Source organism: Argiope bruennichi, chromosome 8 (genome assembly GCF_947563725.1).
Source record: "Argiope bruennichi chromosome 8, qqArgBrue1.1, whole genome shotgun sequence".
Lineage (NCBI taxonomy): Eukaryota > Metazoa > Arthropoda > Arachnida > Araneae > Araneidae > Argiope > Argiope bruennichi.
This window is the reverse complement of record NC_079158.1, coordinates 111049280-111074706: the sequence shown is the minus strand read 5'-3', so window position 1 is coordinate 111074706 and position 25427 is coordinate 111049280. Positions and strand designations below refer to the sequence as shown.

The 25427-nt window shown below is 28.8% G+C and overlaps 1 protein-coding gene across 1 annotated transcript; it reads right to left on the bottom strand.

Annotated features, from left to right (window-relative positions):
* Positions 1-361: 361 nt before the first annotated feature.
* LOC129980529 (progranulin-like) lies at positions 362-24882 on the bottom strand. The gene is made up of 3 exons (XM_056090870.1): positions 24752-24882; positions 7818-7902; positions 362-1466 (listed from the first exon to the last, which is right to left on the bottom strand). The coding sequence occupies exons 1-3, from the start codon at positions 24752-24754 to the stop codon at positions 967-969; spliced, it is 588 nt and encodes a 195-aa protein (XP_055946845.1). The 5' UTR covers positions 24755-24882; the 3' UTR covers positions 362-966.
* Between the last annotated feature and the right edge of the window lie 545 nt (positions 24883-25427).

The following is a 25427-nucleotide window of genomic DNA, read 5'->3' as shown; positions in this document are numbered from 1 at the left end:
ATTATTTTTTTTTTCATAAATAGTATTGTTTGCTTTTGTTGAGAGAAATGTATGCTATAAAAGGTGTGGTTATTTAAAATTTTTTTTTTTATTCTTTTTATTTGGCTTCGAACTAACTATTAAAGCTTACTAAATACTGAGTATATTTTTAATACTTTGAAAACTTTATTGAAATAATAAGAGATAATTGTCAACGATTCTACAAGTCGATATATTGATTGGCAGTCATAACAATAATATTGTGACAAAAGTTGCTTACTGTAGTAAGACGTAGCACATCAAAACTGATTGATATGATTAAATTAATTTATTGATATAGTGGTCGAACAGCAGATCAACGAAGTAAATGCTTTATAAAAAATAGAAAAGTTAGTTTTTATTTTTATTATTATATACAGTTTGATGAGATTTACAATCTGATGACTTGCAGGATTTATTATTTACATGAAAATCTTTGAATCATATCGATAACACGATTCAAACGTAAAAATTAAGGGTAAAAAATAAATATTTCAATTTTTAAACATTATTTAAACGATGAAGTTCATCAATTAAAACAGAAATATTCTGCAACTACAATTAAATGAAGTGATATGGTAAAAATGACAAGAATGTACTTCAATTTATCACCATTTTCATGTACCGTGCAGTTATATTGAATTGCATATGAAAAGAAGACAATTTACAGGTATGCAAAACTATTTCTACCACGATTTTCAGAAATTTTACAGACAATTTACACAAAATAAGGAAAATTACAACAATATCATATTTGCTTTGTTACTTAATGATACAATTATGCATAAGTAGTGAAAGTTTGTTATGAAGCACTACAAATTAAGAAAATATTTATTTCAGCGAAATTTTTCTATCTCTATCAAATTCCGATATATTTACTGGAGAAATTTTCAAGATTACATCATATACAGATTCAAAATTTCTTCTTGAGTTTAAACTTGCAAAATGTTACAGATGGCGTGACATCACAACCGCTGCAGCCAGAATCAGAACCGTGGCAAAGGCAGGTGTAAATGTTGCTCCTTTACCGTAACAGCTATTAAAAGTATTGCCGCATTGTTGCTTCTTCTTGCAACACCATCTTCCGCAACACCTTTGACCTTCAGCGCAGCAACCTCCTGCGCAACACTCTTGTCTCTTCGGACAGCAGCCGACAGGACAGCAAATAGTTTGAGGGGGGCAGCACCTGCTTTCTTGGCAGCACTTCCAGGAGTAACCAGGCTCGCAGCAGAAATCTTTGCAACATTGTCCTTTGCAGCTTAAGAAATTGCACTTGCCAAGTAAACCGTGTTGGACATCCACGGATGCGTTTGGGTACTGTTCAGCTAGTGCTAAGAGCTCTTCTCCAGGGTAGACTTTCATTTTTCCTTCTAGAATATGAACTTTGTCAACGTCGTCTTCGATGTCGCAACAGCTGTGCTGGCCATTCACTTCACAGCATTTCTTGTCTAAAGAAGTAGAGAAGTAAAAGAAATGAATTAGAAAATTTATCTCTGCTTCTTCTCTAAGCAAACCTTCTCCAATTCTTTCCATTATTTTCATTTACAATTATCGCCATCTCTACTAATAATAAAAATGAATGAGTGTGTGTGTTTGTGTATCAATGTATGCTAACGCTCTATAGGCCACACCGTTTGACCTACAGTTACCAAAACTGACACATGTATACCTCGGAGTGTGAGAATAATTGAGGTTTTATATCGGAAATGAACGAGATATGCTGTAAAATAATAGTAAAATTTAATATTTAATACCTTTATAACTTTTTACCCAAAATTTAAGATAATGTTTGAACCTCATATACTTTGTATTATAATTATTTTAAACATGGATAATGATTTATCATTACTTTTGACAGACAATTGTTCAAAGAATGTGACCTTTATACTAAATAAGTAATTAAATCTCGATGCAGACCATCTACGACTATTAATATATAAATTTCGCGAGAAAAGTTGCAAAACTATGAACTTTGATTATATCATTAAAGGAAATAAAAAGCATTAATTAAAATGAATTTATTAATAAAAATTCTTAAAATTAAATTATGTTTTAAAAGTGTATAAATGTGTATGTGTTAGAATTCTTTAGGCCAGACCGTTTGATCTAGACTTTCTAAATTCGGTACAAATATATTTTTGGAAGGTAAGACTGTGCATCTTTGAAAAATTGTTTGAAAATGTAATTCGAATTTTAATTGATTAAAAAATAAACCAAACTTTTTTCTGCGATAACGTCAAAAATATATGTGTATAGAAACAATATTCATATCGATTTAAAATTTTTAAAAATTGTCTTTTTTAACAATGTGAATTTAATTGTTTTGCAAACTTTTCCTGGATTTTAAAATTTATTAAATATATTTTTTTGTCTCATTTTCAATAGTAGATCTCAATGTTGAATTGAAATTCAAACTTTTTTCATTGCTTCATGAAATATTGTATCGAGGGGTTTTCTCGATTCAATCGCTTTCATTGAGTCATGGAATATTGAATCAAGGGGTTTAATTCCATTATTTAAGACTGAAGATAATAGATTAATTTTATTACTCGAGCAGTTTGCGTGAGAAATAAGAAAGTGAAATTAAAATATCGCGAAAGACGATGTGCAATTAGCAGATGGATTACCCAGACAGTTTTATTTTCAATGGCGCTACGTTAAAATTACACAGCTTTAAAACCTATCACAATTTGATGGTGAATAATTGATACAATTTGATGCTGAACAATTGATACAATTTGAGGCTGAACAATTGACACAATTTGAAGCTAAAAACTACTTTATTGAAAGAATTATGAGTATCAAGATAGGCAAAAGAAATTTGATTGAAAAACACATACGCACAACTGATAGCTAAAAGTGGCAAGTTAATTATGTGTTTTGAGACAGATCTTGATTTTTTATTATTTCTGATCAACATTTGTAGAAAGAATGACTTCTTAAGCCTTGTCAGCCGTGCATAATGCTTAATACATGGTACATTCTTTTTGAAACAATATTATTAATTTGCGATTGCTACTTGAAAGAATTCGACCTTTGTATTAAGATAAAGTTATTTGGAATTTTGTACCTTGCAATCGTGTCAGATATCAATTTAATGAAAATTGCGCTGTTGAGAGAATCATGAACATCAAGTTAGGCAAAAGAGATTTGATTAGAAAAAGCACAAGTCCCTAAAAATGGCGAGTATATGTTTTGAAGATAGGTATTGATTTTTTAATTAATTCTGATCAACGGTTTTAGAAAGAAGGACCTCCTAGGGTAATTCGTCAGTCTTGCAAAATACGTAATACATAATATATATTTTTTGTAACAATATTAGAAATATATCATTGCTTCCAGAAAGAATTCGACCTTCGTATTAAGATAAAGTTATTTGGAATTTTGTACTTTGAAATCGTGTTTATATTTTCAGATATCGGAGTATAGGCAACTGATACGCCCTCATTCATTATCTATTCTAAGAAAATTTGACGTGACGTTTGAAATATGAGTACATGTAAATGTGAAATCCAGATTATGTTCTTATTTGGTAATGGGCGTCCTTAATTTAATGGAAGTTACATGACGCCCACTAGAGATGTTTCTCTAAACCATTAAAGGTACGTAGATGCTTCAGAATAGAAAAAGACTTTTAATGTCAATAATAAAATTTACGTGTTTTGAGTTAATAAAAAGATTTCTGAATATATGTGAAATATAAATTTTTGTACGATACTATTCTAATAAAATAATTAATTCGAGAATACGAAGATATATGCGAATTAAAAACTAAGATTGGATACTTATTTAGTAATATTATTTACATCAATATATAGGATGCGTTTTAGTGGCTAACTTTTAAACTTTTAGAAATACCTATCACTTCCAAATAGTAAAAAGTTTAAATGCCGAAAATAATTACGTTTAAGGTTATTTATGTTGTTTTGAAAAAATTACAAAATCTAAATAGTCTTCCACTGTTTTAGTAAAATATTTAGTGTGAGTATATCAAGATATATAAGAATAAAGACATTCAGATTGGTTATGCATTTGGTAATGCTATTTCCATTAATATACCGGATATCTTTTCTGTTAGAGCCCTTACAGCTAAGTTTTAAACTTTTAGAAATACCCTTGCACTTCTATATAATAAAGAGTTTAAAAGCAGAAAATAATTACGTTTAAGGTTATTTTTTTAAAAAATTTCAAAATCTAAATAATTATACATTTTTGTTCCAGTAAAATATATAATGTAAGAATGTGAGCTATATAGGAATAAAAAATTCAGGTTGGTTACGTATTTGGTAATACTACTTCCATTAATATACAGGTTGTCTTTTTTATTTGTAACCCAATAACTTGTTTCTAAATTGTTGGAAATATAATAATTGTTAGAAATAATTAGAATATAATAATTATTAGAAATAATTAGAATATAATAATTGTTAGAAATAATTAGAATATAACAATTGCTAGAAATAATTAGAATATAATAACAGTTAGAAATAATTAGAATATAATAATTGTTAGAAATAATTAGAATATAATAACAGTTAGAAATAATTAGAATATAATAATTGTTAGAAATAATTAGAATATAATAACTGTTAGAAATAATTAGAATATAATAATTGTTAGAAATATAATAATTGTTAGAAATAATTAGAATATAATAACTGTTAGAAATAATTAGAATATAATAATTGTTAGAAATAATTAGAATATAATAACTGTTAGAAATAATTAGAATATAATAATTGTTAGAAATAATTAGAATATAATAACTGTTAGAAATAATTAGAATATAATAATTGTTAGAAATATAATAATTGTTAGAAATAATTAGAATATAATAACTGTTAGAAATAATTAGAATATAATAATTGTTAGAAAAATAATAATTGTTAGAAATAATTAGAATATAATAATTTTTTAAATGTTATTTTATGAGATTTGAGTCAATAAAGGGACTGTTGAAAAAAATATGATAATGATTTTTTTTCTGTGCAATGAGTCAGTTTCATTTAGTGAAACATTGTTATTATATTAAAATTTTATTGTACCACATTCTGCACTAGTACCAAATTTAGGTATTTGTCGGCCTTATGCAAAGTACATCATGTTACATCACATTTTAGATCAATTAAATTTTATATTTCTGTATATTTTTAAAATTTATTAAGCATTTATTTTCGGTTAATTTTTAATTTAGTAACTTTATAAAAATGCAGATTTTTATTTGTTTATTATGAATCATAAATGAATGAGATCCATATTTGTATGCAACTTATATTTAAACAAATGCTCTATGTTTGTAAATACTATACAAATTATTGAACAAATACGAACCCGACTAATGACAGTTAACAAAGTTCTAATATTATCATATTTCACTGAGTTTATATTTTTTTCACAAATTTATTTATTTGTTGACTAGGCTCATAACATTTTTTTTAAAAAAGTTGCCTATCTGCGATCCTCATTAGCCCAGCTGGGCGCTTATAGACAATTGAAATCTGCCATGATGTAAACAATATAGAATAAAAAAAAAACAATATAGAATCAAAAAAATAAACAATATAGAATCAAAAAAATAAACAATATAGAAAAAATAAACAATATAGAAAAAAAATAAACAATATAGAAAAAAATAAACAATATAGAAAAAAATAAACAACAAAGGAAATAAACAATATAGAATAAAAATAAACAATATAGAAAAAAATAAACAATATAGAAAAAAAAATAAACAATATAGAAAAAATAAACAATAAAGAAAATAAACAAAATAGAAAAAAAAACAATAAAGAAAAAAAAAACAATATAGAAAAAAAATAAACAATATAGAATCAAAATTTTAATAAAAAACTTTGATAGTTATAAATTTAATGCTGCTAACACAAATTTGTTTAAAGGTAATAGTTTTTACTTTTTTGTATATGAAGTACAGACAAGATATTGTAATTGTAAAGAACTTCGAACTTGATTTTGAAGAATATTCACGTTTAGACCTCTCTGGGTTAAAAAAAAAATACATTTTGGGAAATTTACGCCTGTCTGTTTCTGTCTGAGATAACTCAAAGCTGCTTTGTGCTAGACGAATGAAATTTGGAACACGATCTTTACACCAAATATGTAGTTTTCTAACAATTTTTCTGTAGTTTTCTACAGTTTGAGCAAAATTTGTTATGAAGAAGTCCACTTGTCAAGTTATTCGAATACATGTTAACACAATAACTACAAAAAAAGAGAGCTATACTGATGAAATTCGGTATCCATATTAAATATCTATAGTGCAGACACCTGTCGAATTTTAAGCTAAATACAACAAGGGGTTGACCGTTTATCGGTCTCTACTTCAGTAAGCACTACACGTAAAAGATATAACTCAAAACCACAATGACCTAAATGCATGAAATTTGGTATAGGATTTTGTGATTGCAGGTGTAATTTTGTGGCATATTTTTACTTCAGTTGAGTGGAAAGAATGCTTCTAAAACAAAAAATTCGATTTTTGGATTCTATTAACCGCATGTCAGGGATTCATTGCCAGAACTCTCGCCAAGGATCACACGACAGACTCAGTAAAAGGACGAACCCCCCCCTCCAAAGATTAATATTTTACAACTATTGTACATCAATACTTCTCAAGGCGTTCTGCATAAAAACACCTTTTTTATTAAAGAGTATGTGGGAAAATTTTAGCGAGTCCACTCATGATAGTTTTAACAAATGCTAGCATGTTACTACATAATATTAAAAACAACATCTATGTTTTAAAATTAACAATATTTTCTAAAAACGATAAAAATATATCTTTTATAGCGTATCTTGACAACAAATTATTTATTTCTTATTTTATGCGATACACATTCGGATAAGCATTTAATTAAAAACATCTTAATTTTGACGTCTCACATCCTAATTGTCTATGATTATAATATCAACATTATGAATCCAATTAATTTCATAGAAATAAATTGAGTTAATTTCATTTAATATTGTTTCTTTGGCAATAAATCAAGTTAAATTTATGGAATTAATTTTTTAACTGATATCAAACGAAGTTCACTTCTGTGTTTTTCATGGGTAATAAATTGATTTAATTTCATTCAATATTTTTTACTGGCAATAAATCGAGTAAATTTCATCCAATGTATTTTCACTTTTCATAAATCGAGTTAATTTCCTTCATTTTTTTTCATTTGAATTCAGAATTCGTTTTCACTGTTTATTAGATACGACTAAGAAACAAATCCAAAATTCCTCAACGGAACTCATTGCTTCTCTAAAAAAAAATAAAAATAAACGGACAATTCCTTTATATTAGTTTTTTATTCTAGCATAAATTAAATAATTAGCAAGGAAACCTTTATTCTCTGGCTTTCTAGAAAAAGTTCCCTCTTAATAGAAGCGGAAAAACAATTATTATGACCAAGTAATCATTTTAGAAAAGATGGAAACAACATGTAACCAAAACTTTGCTTTCGCTGCATCATATAATTGAAATAATTTATCATGACAATAATTATGAATGAAATGGGTATGAGATAAATTATCTGCAAATGGGAATTGTATCAGCAGGGTTATGTTTATGGATATAAAAGCTTTTAAAGAAACAAAATGATGTATTTAAAATGAAGCAAGAGACCGCTTTCTCATAATTTTACTGACGGGACAGTTGCCTGATTTGGCTTTGATTTAATGACAGTAAAAAGGAAGAGTAAGAAAATTTCTTAAGCTTCTTTTTTCTGAAAATCATTTTCTTGAATATGTAAGGGGTGGATTGAAAGGAATGATATTAAATGCTGACTTACCATCTGGACAAGAAATGTTGCTGTCAGGACACTGTGTATCACCAGCAACGAGGCACGGCACAATAAGCAGAAGAAGAAAAACCTTCTGAAATGTGAAATCGGAATAAGCAATGAAAATCTTGAAAGTTTTCATCAAAAATTTATTTTAGAAATGTTTGGCAACTATACCAAATGATAAAATATATTTCTTCAACATTTTTTTTTAATTTTTTAGTCACAACCAATATTGATATCCTTTTGAACAGTATTATCATCAGATTGTGAGAAATAATGTAGAAATTTCTAAGTGTAAATATTTTATTTTGAGAATAAGTTCATCATAAATTCTTTTGGAGAGGTTAAATCCATGCTTTTTCAAATTTATTTTATTAGAAAATTTGATTTTGAACTTAAAAATAGGGCCGAAATAGTGTCTTTTAAAAATAGTGTCCCGTTTGTGAAAGAAAAATGAAATGAATATTTGTGTAAAAAAATTCAAATTGAAAGGTTAAAATCTGGATTTAGTGATGGCTAAAAGAAGTTTAATATTATATTGTAAGGAATCTATAATATTGCTTCCCTTCAATGGCAGTTTTATTTACATTATTCTTGAGGGAAATTTACATATATTCTTGTTAGACCGTAATGTCTGATTCAATGAACCCTGATCTTAGAGACAATTTTGGCGACTTTGATGACAGAAATGAAAATTCAGAAAATGCAAAAATTATGGCTTTAACTCTTCTTCTTCAGCCAAACACCAAGCCACCACTGAACAAATCAGTAGCGATGTGGCTGACTGCTGTTTTTATCACAAATCGTCTGCGGCGGATTGGAATGAGTGAGAATAGAACCTGAGACCTTATGGTTCGCAGCCCAATAACATGACCACGATACAAAAGCAATTGCTCGGGTAGCGTAGCTGTTAACTGGCTTATAACCTATTCACTACACGTCCATAACACCAGCCAATTCACCGAACTGACATCCTTTTCGAGGTGGATGGCCCCCACCCATAAAGTGATCAATCTCTGACTCTCATTTTCTCGTACATCTATCATCCTGTTAAAAGAGGAGAAGACCGCCACTTTAAGATAATCTCCTCAAAATTCTCAATATTCCTCCAAATACTCATGATTCTATCTCTGTTAGAAATTCTAAGATCATGTGTATAAATCCATGTGACCTCATGGTTTGTCGAGAGATGACAGAAGATGAGACAGTCACATAAGGAATTGATTCTCTTTTCGCAATGATCGCAGAGCGGGATCTCTAGTTGATTTTGTTAAGAGCTATTAATGTTTTCTATTTAGCGATGCACTGTCTACCGGTATTGGTATGGATAGTTGTCTCCAATGTTGTACTTTGAATATATTCCAGCTGTGTGTTTTATTACTGTTTTTAGTGTTTCTTGTGGGATAAAGCGTCATTTTTCATTATTCATCTCTTTGGATTTCATTCATTGACACCAACCGGATGATTTTTCATAGCAATGTATTTATTTGTTTGAGAAACATGCTGAGGGATGTAGAGCAAAAAATAGTTATCCCCAATTTTGATAACAGTTCATAGTCGATTATAGGCTGCAGAAGTTTTTAGCTTTAGATGAAGGTGAGAAAATGAGATTTACTGTTAAAAACCGAAGACAAAAGAAGATTTAAGAAAGAATTGGGGATGTCATCCAGGTATTAATGGTCATTTATAATATCAGAATTTTTTTCTTTCTTTGCATAAAGAAGCAGCCAAGGTTTACGAAATTCAAAACTTCTATTACGTTACCTTAATTAGGTCAAAACTTATAGATTCAGATGCCCAGTTTTAACCAGAAGAAATTATCTCCCCAAAACTTGCTCGCCAATTCTCAAATAAGCTCGCCAATTCTCAGTTCTCAATAATACATGGCATTGGCGTAAAATAGTGAAGAAAAATTAACTTTTGGCATGAATTTAGCACTTTTATTGAATCTATCGTGTCATTCTTGGTGAGTATTTTTGCGATTAGTCCCTGGCATGTTTTAATAGTATCCGAAAATTGAATTTGTGTTTTATGCACATTTTTCTCAATCTAATGAAACAAAAAGCTGACAGAAAATTGCACATGTAGTCACATATTTTAAGTTATTGCGTTTTTGAATTATCGCTTTTACGTGATTAGAAAAGTATAGTGTAACATTTCCCTTTTCCCAGTACTGATAAGACATTTACAGCCAGCTGTGTCGTCGCTGTTACTTACTAAATACCTCGAGATAGCCAGATGGTGGATTTTTTCACCTGGGTGGTCTCGCATCTGTTCACTACAGTGAAAGACCACATGTGGAATTCCTCGTCCAAGAGATATTGATAGTACCTTCAAACAGAAAGGGGTGTTTCCTTCCCACGACCCACTGGCGTCGCTGAGAGAGCATATTGCTGAACGCCGATTGGCCGAAAGAGAGCTCAAATGACCAATGTAATTTAAGAGGCTGAGATTGTCGCCGAAATAAAGCGCGGAGATTTTTTTTAGGGGAGAGAAGAAACGAATTGCAGGCGGACTGTTGGACTACGCCCACGAGTTCGGAGTCCGGGAACCAACGTAGTTTTAAGAAAGCCTTCGACTTTAACTGTTGTGTCTCCTACTACAGGAGTAAATACCTATTTATTTAACCAGGATTAGAACAAGTTGTTCTTTTGTATATATAGGTCTGTAAAATAAAGAATTGTCTGGAAATTCTGCTTCGTTATTTGATCAGTCTAGATCAAGACATTACAATAGACTGTCAGACAATCAACCCGTAGTTAGATTTGACTCAGAATCTGGCAGGTCAAAATCTACACTACAATTTGCCTATCGAATTTCATCTTTCTAGTTCTCTTCGTTTTGTTGTTATTATGTAAATTTATATTCGAACAGCTGGAAAAATGAACCATCTCCGGATAGATTTTGCTCAAAATTTGATAGAAATTCGGTGCAAAGAAAATATACCAACCATCTATCTCAAAGCATTTTTGACTTGTCTTTGTCACAGATGGACATTTTTTCAAAAATGTGTTTTCCGAACTCGGAAATGTCTAAAACGTGGAGATTCGTCAAAATCTCCAGTTCGAATTTTTGATGATCGCTTTACTTTCTTTACTACGTATACGTGAAAGTAAAAAAGTGAACTTTCAATAACTTTATTTTTTTATAGATATATTTTTCTCCTTTGAAATATATTATGAATTTGCATCGCATTTTGAATATCCAGAGATGCATGGCTGTACCAGTGGCAAGATCTTTGCAGCGCTATTATAACAGAACGTCATTTCCCTATCTTCAACTGTCGGATTCTGTACAGGAATAACCATTTCATTAATGAAGCTTCTGAAGGCCCGGATTTCCATTTATGGCACAAGGTTTAACAGAGAGAAACTTTGAACTTCTTTCTACTACTCTCAAGAAATCTTATCTTTATACCATTGTTTAATGAACAATGAAGTTCATTAAATGGTTGTAGTCATATGTAATCAGCTCAATCGCTTTGAATAACATTTTATGACAGAAATGTGAACACTCGATACAAACATTTATTTCATCTAGTAATATTGTGGCCTTGATTTTTGATAATGATAGGGATACACTTAAAAATGATATTATTGCTTGTAGTATTTCCGCTTTTTTTAGTTACTGATCGCCTTTCTGGACCATTTGCTTCACCGAGATCAATGATTGCTAAAGATTTAAATTAAATATATTATGCAACTAAGCCAAATATTTATTTCATCTAGTAATATTGTGGCCTTGATTTTTGATAATGATAGGGATACACTTAAAAAATGATATTATTGCTTGTAGAATTTCCGCTTTTTTTAGTTACTGATCGCCTTTCTGGACCATTTGGTTCACCGAGATCAATGATTGCTAAAGATTTAAATTAAATATATTATGCAACTAAGCCAAATATTTATTTCATCTAGTAATATTTTGGCCTTGATTTTTGATAATGATAGGGATACACTTAAAAAATGATATTGTTGCTTGTAGAATTTCCGCTTTTTTTAGTTACTGATCGCCTTTCTGGACCATTTGGTTCACCGAGATCAATGATTGCTAAAGATTTAAATTAAATATATTATGCAACTAAGCCAAATATTTATTTCATCTAGTAATATTTTGGCCTTTATTTTTGATAATGATAGGGATACACTTAAAAAATGATATTGTTGCTTGTAGAATTTCTGATTTTTTTAGTTACTGATCGCCTTTCTGGACCATTTGGTTCACCGAGATCAATGATTGCTAAAGATTTAAATTAAATATATTATGCAACTAAGCCAAATATTTATTTCATCTAGTAATATTTTGGCCTTGGTTTTTGATAATGATAGGGATACACTTAAAAAATGATATTGTTGCTTGTAGAATTTCCGCTTTTTTTAGTTACTGATCGCCTTTCTGGACCATTTGGTTCACCGAGATCAATGATTGCTAAATATTTAAATTAAATATATTATGCAACTAAGCCAAATATTTATTTCATCTAGTAATATTGTGGCCTTGATTTTTGATAATGATAGGGATACACTTAAAAAATGATATTATTGCTTGTAGAATTTCCGCTTTTTTTAGTTACTGATCGCCTTTCTGGACCATTTGGTTCACCGAGATCAATGATTGCTAAAGATTTAAATTAAATATATTATGCAACTAAGCCAAATATTTATTTCATCAAGTAATATTGTGGCCTTGATTTTTGATAATGATAGGGATACACTTAAAAAATGATATTATTGCTTGTAGAATTTCCGCTTTTTTTAGTTACTGATCGCCTTTCTGGACCATTTGGTTCACCGAGATCAATGATTGCTAAAGATTTAAATTAAATATATTATGCAACTAAGCCAAATATTTATTTCATCTAGTAATATTGTGGCCTTGATTTTTGATAATGATAGGGATACACTTGCTAAAGATTTAAATTAAATATATTATGCAACTAAGCCAAATATTTATTTCATCTAGTAATATTGTGGCCTTGATTTTTGATAATGATAGGGATACACTTAAAAAATGATATTATTGCTTGTAGAATTTCCGCTTTTTTTAGTTACTGATCGCTTTTCTGGACCATTTGGTTCACCGAGATTAATGATTGCTAAAGATTTAAATTAAATATATTATGCAACTAAGCCAAATATTTATTTCATCTAGTAATATTTTGGCCTTGATTTTTGATAATGATAGGGATACACTTAAAAAATGATATTGTTGCTTGTAGAATTTCTGCTTTTTTTAGTTACTGATCGCCTTTCTGGACCATTTGGTTCACCGAGATCAATGATTGCTAAAGATTTAAATTAAATATATTATGCAACTAAGCCAAATATTTATTTCATCAAGTAATATTGTGGCCTTGATTTTTGATAATGATAGGGATACACTTAAAAATGATATTATTGCTTGTAGAATTTCCGCTTTTTTTAGTTACTGATTGCCTTTCTGGACCATTTGGTTCACCGAGATCAATGATTGCTAAAGATTTAAATTAAATATATTATGCAACTAAGCCAAATATTTATTTCATCTAGTAATATTGTGGCCTTGATTTTTGATAATGATAGGGATACACTTGCTAAAGATTTAAATTAAATATATTATGCAACTAAGCCAAATATTTATTTCATCTAGTAATATTGTGGCCTTGATTTTTGATAATGATAGGGATACACTTAAAAAATGATATTATTGCTTGTAGAATTTCCGCTTTTCTTAGTTACTGATCGCTTTTCTGGACCATTTGGTTCACCGAGATCAATGATTGCTAAAGATTTAAATTAAATATATTATGCAACTAAGCCAAATATTTATTTCATCTAGTAATATTTTGGCCTTGATTTTTGATAATGATAGGGATACACTTAAAAAATGATATTGTTGCTTGTAGAATTTCCGCTTTTTTTAGTTACTGATCGCCTTTCTGGACCATTTGGTTCACCGAGATCAATGATTGCTAAAGATTTAAATTAAATATATTATGCAACTAAGCCAAATATTTATTTCATCTAGTAATATTTTGGCCTTTATTTTTGATAATGATAGGGATACACTTAAAAATGATATTATTGCTTGTAGTATTTCCGCTTTTTTTAGTTACTGATCGCCTTTCTGGACCATTTGCTTCACCGAGATCAATGATTGCTAAAGATTTAAATTAAATATATTATGCAACTAAGCCAAATATTTATTTCATCTAGTAATATTGTGGCCTTGATTTTTGATAATGATAGGGATACACTTAAAAAATGATATTATTGCTTGTAGAATTTCCGCTTTTTTTAGTTACTGATCGCCTTTCTGGACCATTTGGTTCACCGAGATCAATGATTGCTAAAGATTTAAATTAAATATATTATGCAACTAAGCCAAATATTTATTTCATCTAGTAATATTGTGGCCTTGATTTTTGATAATGATAGAGATACACTTAAAAAATGATATTATTGCTTGTAGAATTTCCGCTTTTTTTAGTTACTGATCGCCTTTCTGGACCATTTGGTTCACCGAGATCAATGATTGCTAAAGATTTAAATTAAATATATTATGCAACTAAGGCAAATATTTATTTCTTCTAGTAATATTTTGGCCTTGATTTTTGATAATGATAGGGATACACTTAAAAAATGATATTGTTGCTTGTAGAATTTCTGATTTTTTTAGTTACTGATCGCCTTTCTGGACCATTTGGTTCACCGAGATCAATGATTGCTAAAGATTTAAATTAAATATATTATGCAACTAAGCCAAATATTTATTTCATCTAGTAATATTGTGGCCTTGGTTTTTGATAATGATAGGGATACACTTAAAAAATGATATTATTGCTTGTAGAATTTCCGCTTTTTTTAGTTACTGATCGCCTTTCTGGACCATTTGGATCACCGAGATCAATGATTGCTAAAGATTTAAATTAAATATATTATGCAACTAAGCCAAATATTTATTTCATCTAGTAATATTTTGGCCTTGATTTTTGATAATGATAGGGATACACTTAAAAAATGATATTATTGCTTGTAGAATTTCCGCTTTTTTTAGTTACTGATCGCCTTTCTGGACCATTTGGTTCACCGAGATCAATGATTGCTAAAGATTTAAATTAAATAATTTATGCAACTAAGCCAAATATTTATTTCATCTAGTAATATTGTGGCCTTGATTTTTGATAATGATAGGGATACACTTAAAAAATGATATTATTGCTTGTAGAATTTCCGCTTTTTTTAGTTACTGATCGCCTTTCTGGACCATTTGGTTCACCGAGATCAATGAGTGCTAAAGATTTAAATTAAATATATTATGCAACTAAGCCAAATATTTATTTCATCTAGTAATATTTTGGCCTTGATTTTTGATAATGATAGGGATACACTTAAAAAATGATATTGTTGCTTGTAGAATTTCTGATTTTTTTAGTTACTGATCGCCTTTTTGGACCATTCGGTTCACCGAGATCAATGATTGCTAAAGATTTAAATTAAATATATTATGCAACTAAGTCAAATATTTATTTCATCTAGTAATATTGTGGCCTTGATTTTTGATAATGATAGGGATACACTTAAAAAATGATATTATTGCTTGTAGAATTTCCGCTTTTTTTAGTTACTGATCGCCTTTCTGGACCATTTGGTTCACCGAGATCAATGATTGCTAAAGATTTAAATTAAATATATTATGCAACTAAGCCCAATATTTATTTCATCTAGTAATATTTTGGCCTTGATTTTTGATAATGATAGGGATACACTTAAAAAATGATATTTTTGCTTGTAGAATTTCTGATTTTTTTTTAGATACTGATCCCTTTCTGGACCATTTGGTTCACTGAGATCAATGATTGCTAAAGATTTAAATTAAATTTTTTATACAACTTAGCCAAATATTTATTTCGATACAAATATTTATTTTATCTAGTAATATTTGGCCTTGATTTTTGAAAATGATAGGGATACACTTAAAAAAATGATATTGTTGCTTGTAGATTTTTTGATTTTTTTAGATACTGATCCCTTTCTGGACCATTTGGTTCGCCGAGATCAATGATTGCTAAAGATTTAAATTAAATATTTTATACAACTAAGCCAAATATTTATTTCAATACAAATATTTATTTCATCTAGTAATATTTTGGCCTTGATTTTTGAAAATGATAGGGATACGCTTAAAAAAATGATATTGTTGCTTGTAGATTTTTTGATTTTTTTAGATACTGATCCCTTTCTGGACCATTTGGTTCGCCGAGATCAATGATTGCTAAAGATTTAAATTAAATATTTTATACAACTAAGCCAAATATTTATTTCAATACAAATATTTATTTCATCTAGTAATATTTTGGCCTTGATTTTTGAAAATGATAGGGATACACTTAAAAAAATGATATTGTTGCTTGTAGATTTTTTTATTTTTAAGATACTGATCCCTTTCTGGACCATTTGGTTCGCCGAGATCAATGATTGCTAAAGATTTAAATTAAATATTTTATACAACTAAGCCAAATATTTATTTCAATACAAATATTTATTTCATCTAGTAATATTTTGGCCTGTATTTTTGAAAATGATAGGGATACACTTAAAAAAATGATATTGTTGCTTGTAGATTTTTTGATTTTTTTAGATACTGACACCTTTCTGGACCATTTGGTTCGCCGAGATCAATGATTGCTAAAGATTTAAATCAAATATTTTATACAACTAAGCCAAATATTTATTTCGATACAAATATTTATTTCATCTAGTAATATTTTGGCCTTGATTTTTGAAAATGATAGGGATACGCTTAAAAAAATGATATTGTTGCTTGTAGATTTTTTGATTTTTTTAGATACTGATCCCTTTCTGGACCATTTGGTACGCTGAGATCAATGATTGCTAAAGATTTAAATTAAATTTTTTATACAACTTAGCCAAATATTTATTTCGGTACAAATATTTATTTTATCTAGTAATATTTTGGCCTTGATTTTTGATAATGATAAGGATACACTTAAAAAAATGGTATTGTTGCTTGTAGATTTTTTGATATTTTTAGATACTGATCCCTTTCTGGATCATTTGGTTCGCTCAGATAAATAAATGCTAAAGATTTAAATTAAATATTTTATACAACTAAGCCTTCACAGTTTCTTTAGCAAAATATTTTTGAGCTTTAAATTTTAGACATGAAATTCATATTATTTTAAGAATCTTTTATTATTCTGTTCATTATGGTATACAGTTTTTGGTCCACATCATTAAAAATTTATCATATTGAGTAATAGTGTGTATAAAGAAAAGAATTTTTAAAATGTTTCATCATTGGTTAGTTCTGAAGTTAAATTTTAGTTTCAAGTGCAACAAATTTCAAAAATTTTATTAAAAATGCACTCTAAGCAGAAATTTATTCAATTTTGAGAATTAAATTCGTATTTGCGTATCTCGAACAATACTGTGGAAAAAATCCAAAATGAAATAATTTATATCAACAACAATGATAATGAAGAGATAGCAACAAAGACACGAAAATACAATAATAAATTATATTGTAAAAAAAATTTAATAGTTTTTAAAATCAACTAAAAATAGAGAAAAAAATTGCATGATGATTAAATTAATATTGAAAATATAATTTTTTTATTTGAATGAACACAAATTATTTTTGTGCTGTAATATTTTCGCAAGCTATACCGGTAAAATACAGAATTTTGCTTATTTTTTATCAGTTCTGTTTTTACTGTCTCGTATACATGTGGTAAATTAACTCCACGAGAGGGCACTCTGAGTTCATCCGGTGATAGCCAACAGTCGGAGGGCAGAGTTCAGAGTTCACTAGACGAGGGGAGAGAACATACGTCCGCCGAGAAGGGTGCGACCGGAAACCGAGAAGACGTGATACTCTGAGAAAGGGCCGAAACTGGAATTCTTGCGTTGAAGAATTCCTCTGCAAATGCCAGTGAACCACGCGTAGGTGGGAAAGATCCTTTAAACAACATCAACTGTCCATCTTCATGTAATATAAATTCCTTCATCATAGAATTCTCATTTGTAAAATTCATCAGAATCATCATTTGTTAATCAAGAATAAAAAGATCAAGCTAATCCAAGTGGACTGATGCATTAAGACCCATCACACCCACATACATAGTATAGGGGAATATAGCAATTTGATTTATATGTCAAATAAATCAAATTCGAAATTTTGACGAATCTCCACGTTTCAGACTACCTTGAGGTTTTGGAAAATGTCCGTCCGTCTATTTGTCTGTCTGTGACAAATTTAACTGAAAAATGCTTTGAGCTATATGGTTGAAATTAGATATACGGGTTTAAAACCAAATTTGCTGATTTCTATCAAAGTCAAATCTGTTCAGAAGTCCGTCCATCTGCTGTTCGAATATAAGTTAACAAGATAACTACAAAACGAACAGAACTAGATAGATAAGATTCAGCACACAAATTTAACATCTATAATCCAGATAGCTATCAAATGTTGAGCTAAATCCTATAACGGGTTAATTGTTTGTTAGTCTGTATTTTCAGACAGCTGTAAACGCGATCATTCAAAACCACAATGACTTATGTATATCAAATTTGGTATGGGATTTTGTGCAGTTTTGGGTCAAATCTTTGTTCCAATAGGTTGAGAAAAACATGTCTAAAGCTCAAATTCGATTTTTTGGATACATGGCATGGCAGGGTTTAATCGCCAAAAATCATGATAATGATGGCATAACAAAAAGGCTAAATTCACGCCAAAATTTAATATTTCGTAACTACTGTACGCCAATGCCATGCAAGGTATTTTCTGGCATGACAAATTTATTACAGAGTATTCAAAATAGTTTTTAGGGGATCTCTCCCGCTGTTTTTAAATTGCTCATAGGAGCGCATTCTGAATTTTATAAGTGTAGACCAAATAATTTGTCCTGTAGAATGTCAATGCGCATATTCCTATTTTATTGTTGACCAAGTTTATTTCTAATTTTATTATTAACTATTATTATATTCACGCTTGAAGATACTAATAGAATCAATGCAAAGTCAAACCAACCGTATTAATGCAAGCCTATTCATCGATTTTTGCCAGCTTCATCGAGATATCAGAAAACTTACATGTCTTACATCAAACAAAAATTTTTAATGTACGATTTAAAAATAAAAATAAAAATTTATTTTATTCCTACACTGAATTAATTTTTAATGACTTCAAATTCCGAATTCGAGTTTTATTAAAACTACTTAATTTTACCTGTGAAAGGCATTATTATATTGCTTTTTTTTTCATTGAAGAATGATTGAATTTGGAACTTTTTTTAAATCTGTAGTAAAGAAGGCAAAATTTTAAAACCTACTGTATTAAAAAAGAATGATTAAAGGAAAGATTAAAAAGAATGCGAAAAATTATAAAATGCAGATATTACTTTGATATTGCCATGCTTTATTAAAAAAAAAATATTTTTATTATATAAAATGGAAATTCCTTTTATTTTTTGGAATAGTTCTGATTCGTAAATATTTTAAAGAATTCTATTTATAATACAAATTTTATAATTATGATTTATTAAAAATTATAATTTATAATACAAATAAAAAAATAATGAAATCGCGTTATATTGAAAAATATCGGTATGCCTTAATTAGTATTTTTTTTTATTTTTTAATTTTCAGCTATCTACAGTTATTATATCCTCAGACTGAACTAGCCCTCTAATTGCAGGCCGCGGTGGCCTGGTGGTAAAGTCTCGGCCTCGGACCCGGAGGGTTTCAGGTTCGAGACCCGATTCCACCGAAGAACCGTCGTGTAAGTAGGTCTGTTGCCCGTTAAATCCGTCATAATCAAACGTCCTGCTGTTGGTGTGGTGTGGAGAGGGGGTGCCAGCTCAGGTGTCGTCCTAGTCATTACGGGGTCTGTCCCAAAATAGCGCTAGTGTTGCTTCAAACGGGACGTTAATATAACTAAACCAAACCAAATCCTCTAATTGCAGAAGCCTTTAATGACAAAGTGAAAAGTGAGTTGTTATTAACATTTTACTTTTCCAATACCTGATAATTTTTTCACTCAAAAAATTCTGTATACGTATCCTGTATATATAAATATATCTATTATTTGGATAATTTTTTCAGAAAAGAATGGATTTTTTTTTGGTTGAGTGTTTTAGAGTATTAAGATTTTATTTTTTTTCATTAAATGCAATTAAAAAAAGGGGTGATAACTTAAAAATAAAGATTTTGTAGTGTTTCAGCCTCTGCATATATAATACCAACAGTCAAATGTGGACAAGTTACTATAAGAAAGTTTCTGGCTGCTTCTTTGAAAGATTTTTACAATTGCAATCAATTGCAAAGTTTTATTTAGATAATCTATGGAGCTGAAAAAAGTTAGAAATGCTCGAAAGAAGGCTCGCCGTGCAACCAAAATCTTCAAATAAAAATAATGAAATAAGTCAAACAGAGAGCTAAATTAAACTCTAATTTAGGCTAACAGTCGCCAAACGAGTAATAGCATGGCTTGCCCAGAGAAATTGATGTGCATATCTTCAAGAACTATTATCTTTCAAAAATGATTTTGTATTACCTTAAAACTGAAAAATGCCTTTCTTAATGAGTCAATTTTACTTCCGTATTTTTTTTTCTTAAATTCTTAAATTTTAATTTGATACATATTATAATGAAATTGAAACTCATCCGTCAAAACATGCTATAGCACACTTTTACAAATGTTAAAATTAAAATTTAAAAATTACTTTCTTTGGAAATTACATTTGAAGTAAAATTTTAACTTCGAATTTTATTTCGTTGCCTATAATTTTTATGTATATTCCTGTAGGAATACTACCTATTTTAATTTGCATTGACTCCCACAATAATTTACAGTCGATTGATTCAATTAAATTTTTAGTTTTCAATTACATCAAATAACTAGTTAAAATTCGATAAAAAATGCCTTCCCTATTAATCATATAATAGTAACTATTCATAATTATTAACTATTTATATTTATTGATCCAAACTGGATAAATACATATCATTACTTCGTTTCAAATACTAAGCTTAATAATAAAATTAGCTTAATAATGTGATTCAGTTATTAAACCCCTTGTTTATAGGAAGTATAAAACATTTTAAAAAGTAAGGTTATGACAAGATATTAGATAAATATTTTGTCAAATGTAATTAGCTAAGCACATAAGTCTAAATAAAGCTCTTATTTTTTCCAAAACTGTAATTTTTTGAAATGTTTACTAGAATTTTAATAAATTAAAAATTAAGCGAAATGTTGACGTTTTCCCACGATAACTTCCAGAAATATTATTGCACAAAAATGAATTTTACACCGTTTCAAAATATAAAATAAATTTTTTTGATTATATTAATTTAATAGCCATTAAAGTTTTTGCTGAATTTTTTTTTCAAAATATTCTTACCTTGAAATTTTCAAACCGCTTCCATTGTTTCACCAAATATTTAATTACATGTTTTTGTTCCAATTTTGAAAACTACTTAATGTCTGTGTGGTTTATAAAACAAATAAAAAAGATAAGTTACTGTATTGGAAAATTTAAAAGACAGATGAGCCGGATATTTAAATTTTTAATTGCACTATGATGTTATGAAACTTATCTCCAGAGGAAAGTTCAGTTTATTTTTTTATATAAATATAAGTAAGACAGTTAAAATAATGCGGCTTTAATTTTAAAGAATTTGGTGAAATTTTAAACATGAAATTATGTCTAAATGATATTTATGAAATTAAATTTAACCAACCCGGCCAACCAGAGGAGGTTAGTAAATGAAAAAAGATTAAATTTACTGCTTTTAGCGTTAAAATTTTCTTGTAGGTTTTTTTTTTCCACATTCAAATGATTTTTCAAGAGAAAAAATGATTTCTATTTTTTTCTAGACAAATTTTCAAATTAAAATAATTATGATATCACAAGGTAAGCAGAAGTTTAATGATTTTCCTTTAAATTTAATTGTTGGATTTTATTAAATAACATAACATTCATATATTAAGCATGTATACTTGAATGAATATATTTTGTAAGGATATTATTTAATTTCCTCGAGAGATATGATGTTTCTACTACTAAACTTCCCGGTATTAAAACGCTTTCATGAATTCTGAGATTGAAATAAAATCTCGATCCTTGAAATGGGACTGAGCCAGTAAAATATGTAATATAAGGTTCCAAATTATAAATATTATTTATTTTATATTGATTGATCAATACTTAAAGTTATCTTGATTGATTATTGTTAAATTATTAAAGTTTGAAATATATATACAACACTTAGTGTCCTTTTTATATCACAATTACATTTCATATCCATGTCTAAACCGCAAGCATTCCCTAGTTTACTTTTTGTTTCGCATAATAAGTTAAAATGTCTTCCCAAATTCCTAAAAAAATACCTCTATCTGTTATCTCTACTTAAAAATCCAAGTGTCACATTCTTGATATTTTTTATACTATTTAAAACTTGCCGAAATCTAAGTTTTTAATTAAATTGGAAATTAACGGATAAATAATGCTCGCAGTAAGTAGGAATGTAAAAATTTATCCAGTTTTTCATTTGTTTCGTTTAGAATAAACTCCGACTAAATTGACTAATTCAGACTGAAAGGCACCATGACAAAATTAGAATTATTCAAAAACTTAAATTAAGTAACACTGAATTTAGAAATAAATATATAAAAAATAGATTTTCAGGTTAAAAATGATTGCAAAGTTTTTTTTATGTTAAAATATTTCTATTGAAGATATTTAAGTAATAAATAAAAAATAACAAATAAAATAACAATGATTTTAATTTAAAAAGATATTTTTAAAATTAATTTTAAAGTAATGTGTAAGTAATTTTAATGAACAAATAGCATACAAAACTTTGAATGCAACTGTTGTGCGTTAAAATTATTGTTGTATATACAGTGACTCAAAAAATTGAGAGTACACCTTACTTTTACTTGATAAATGTGACTTTCAATATAAATAACACATTACCGGGAAGTACAAACACGTTTTTATTTTTACACATAACAAATAGTTTAATTTAGAGTAAAAATAAAGAAAAATCAACAAAAACTTCTAAATTGAAAAATTTCAGAAACATTTAAAATAAACATACGCAGAATTTTGCCTCAAAAAATTGAGAATACACCAATGAAATTTTTGCAATATCGCGCATAGAAATAAAGTGTCACTATTAAATTGCATGTCTTTTGGCTCTTACAATGGCCTCTAAACGTCGTGGTATCGATTTGACCAATTTTTGGTGGTATCTGAAGATATTTAACCCCATTCCTCTTGCACCACTTGTTTTAAATGGGTTTTATTTCCAATTTTGAATTTTTGAACCACTTTTTCGAGTATTTCCCACGAATATTCAATGGCATTGATGTCGGGGTACTGTGGTGGTGTGTGTAACTGTTGTTTACAATGAAAAGAAACACCATATTTTGAAGTTACGTGCATTCTGTTTGGGTTCGTTTTCCTGCTAGAAAATGGAATTTCCATCTAAAACCAAATTTTTAACACTTTTCTTTAGATTGCTGCTACCATATGGTTCATCCAACGTGTTGCAGAAACTTTTCAAATCATAGGCAGAAGTGTAAGTGCTGAAACTGTGCTAAATGCCATTAGACAAGCTGGATATAAAATTCGCATTGTTAGTGAGAAACCATTCATCAGCTTGAAATTCAGAAAAAGTATTTGAAGTTTGCAAAACCCATCAATTGAAGACCAATAACCTTTGGAAGAAAGCTATATTTAGTAATGAAAGAAAACTCAACATTTTTGGCAGTGACAACCATCTTACTGCATGTAGAAAGCCTATTACTGCTTTGGATCCAGAAAGTTTACGTCCTACAGTTAAACATGATGGTGACTCCATCATGATTTGAGGTTACATGGCTTCATCCGGGGTAGGAAATTTAATTTTTATAGAGGGCATTAAAAATTATATGGTTTACTTGGATATACTTCGCAGCAATCTAGAGGAAAGTGATAAAAATTTGGGTTTAGATGGAAATTTAATTTTCCAGTAGGACAAAGACCCCAAATAGAATGCACGTAACTTCAAAATATGGTGTCTTTTTCATTGTAAATAGCAGTTACACACACCACCACAGTACCCCGGCCTCAATGCCATTGAATATTCATGGGTCGACTCGAAAAAGTCGTTCAAAAACACAAAATTAGAAACAAAACCCATTTAAAGCAAATGGTGCAAGAAGAATGGGGTTAAATATCTTCAGATACCACCAAAAATGGGTCAAATCGATACCACGACGTTTAGAGTCCATTATAAGAGCCAAAAGACATGCAATTTAATAGTGACATTTTATTTCTATTCGCGATATTGCAAAAATTTCATTGGTGTATTCTCAATTTGTTGAGGCAAAATTCTGCGTATGTTTATTAAAAATGCTTCTGAAACTTTTCAATTTAGAAGTTTTTCGTTGATTTTTCTTTATTTTTACTCTAAATTAAACCATTTGTTATGTGTAAAAATAAAAACGTGTTTGCACTTCCCGGTAATGTGTTATTTATATTGAAAGTCAGATTTATCAAGTAAAAGTAAGGTGTACTCTCAATTTTTTGAGCCACTGTATGAGAACTCGTTTAAATAACGAAAAAAAATCGTTTGGCAATTTTCGATTCTAAATTTGAATTGATTAAAATAAAATCATGTTACAGACGATATTGTAATATTACGCCAATAGGAAAATCAAGAGATTACAGAAGAATTCGAATTTCAACGAATTCTAATTAAAATTATTGATTTAATAATTTCCATTATCATTATTAAAATAATAATGATAGAAAAATTCTATCATTTAATTTTTAGAAAAATAAAATTCTATAATTTAATTTTGAAAAAAATAAATTTCTATAATTTAATTTTAAGAAAAATAAAATTCTGTAATTTAATTTAAACAAAAGAATAAAAAGCACTTACCATTTTCAATGGCAAAAAATTCACACCTCAAACCTCCAACACGCGCAGTTATCTATTGAATATTGCAGAGAAGAGATCAATAGGATTTATCAAACCTTTAAATGTTACAGTTACGTTACTTTGCATTCGATAAGATATATTTTATCAACCACCTGATGTTTTCAATGTTCACTGCAACCAAAACTTCTTTTTAAATAAAAATCGTTGTGAGTAAACTTTCCAGAAGGTGAAATAATGTTCTTAGAAAAAAAGAAGAAAAAATATAGTAACGTCATTGAAATATTTAAGCATTAGAAAAAAAGGTGTTATTTTAACAGTGAAAAATAGTGATTTTCTAATATTCAATTGAAATGAACTTCATTTCTCCGGGAATTGCCAGTACACGAGTAAATTCTATGATACCAATATTTAATAAATTTGTCTTAAATAATTGAAAGTCAGAATTTTCTGAAAATATTTATGATTGTTCCTTAATATGGATGTAACCATCGCAGACAATTCAGCCATGGAATCAAGAGTTGTCATTTTAGTGAATAGATTTCTTATTCTCCTTCTGGTAAAAAGATTAGCATCCATATCACCGATGAAGGCATGCTAGGAGATGCTTGCAGTTTTTTTTATAGATGGTTCATTGTACCAGTAGGTAAAAATGGCCAACAGTACAGCTCATTCTATC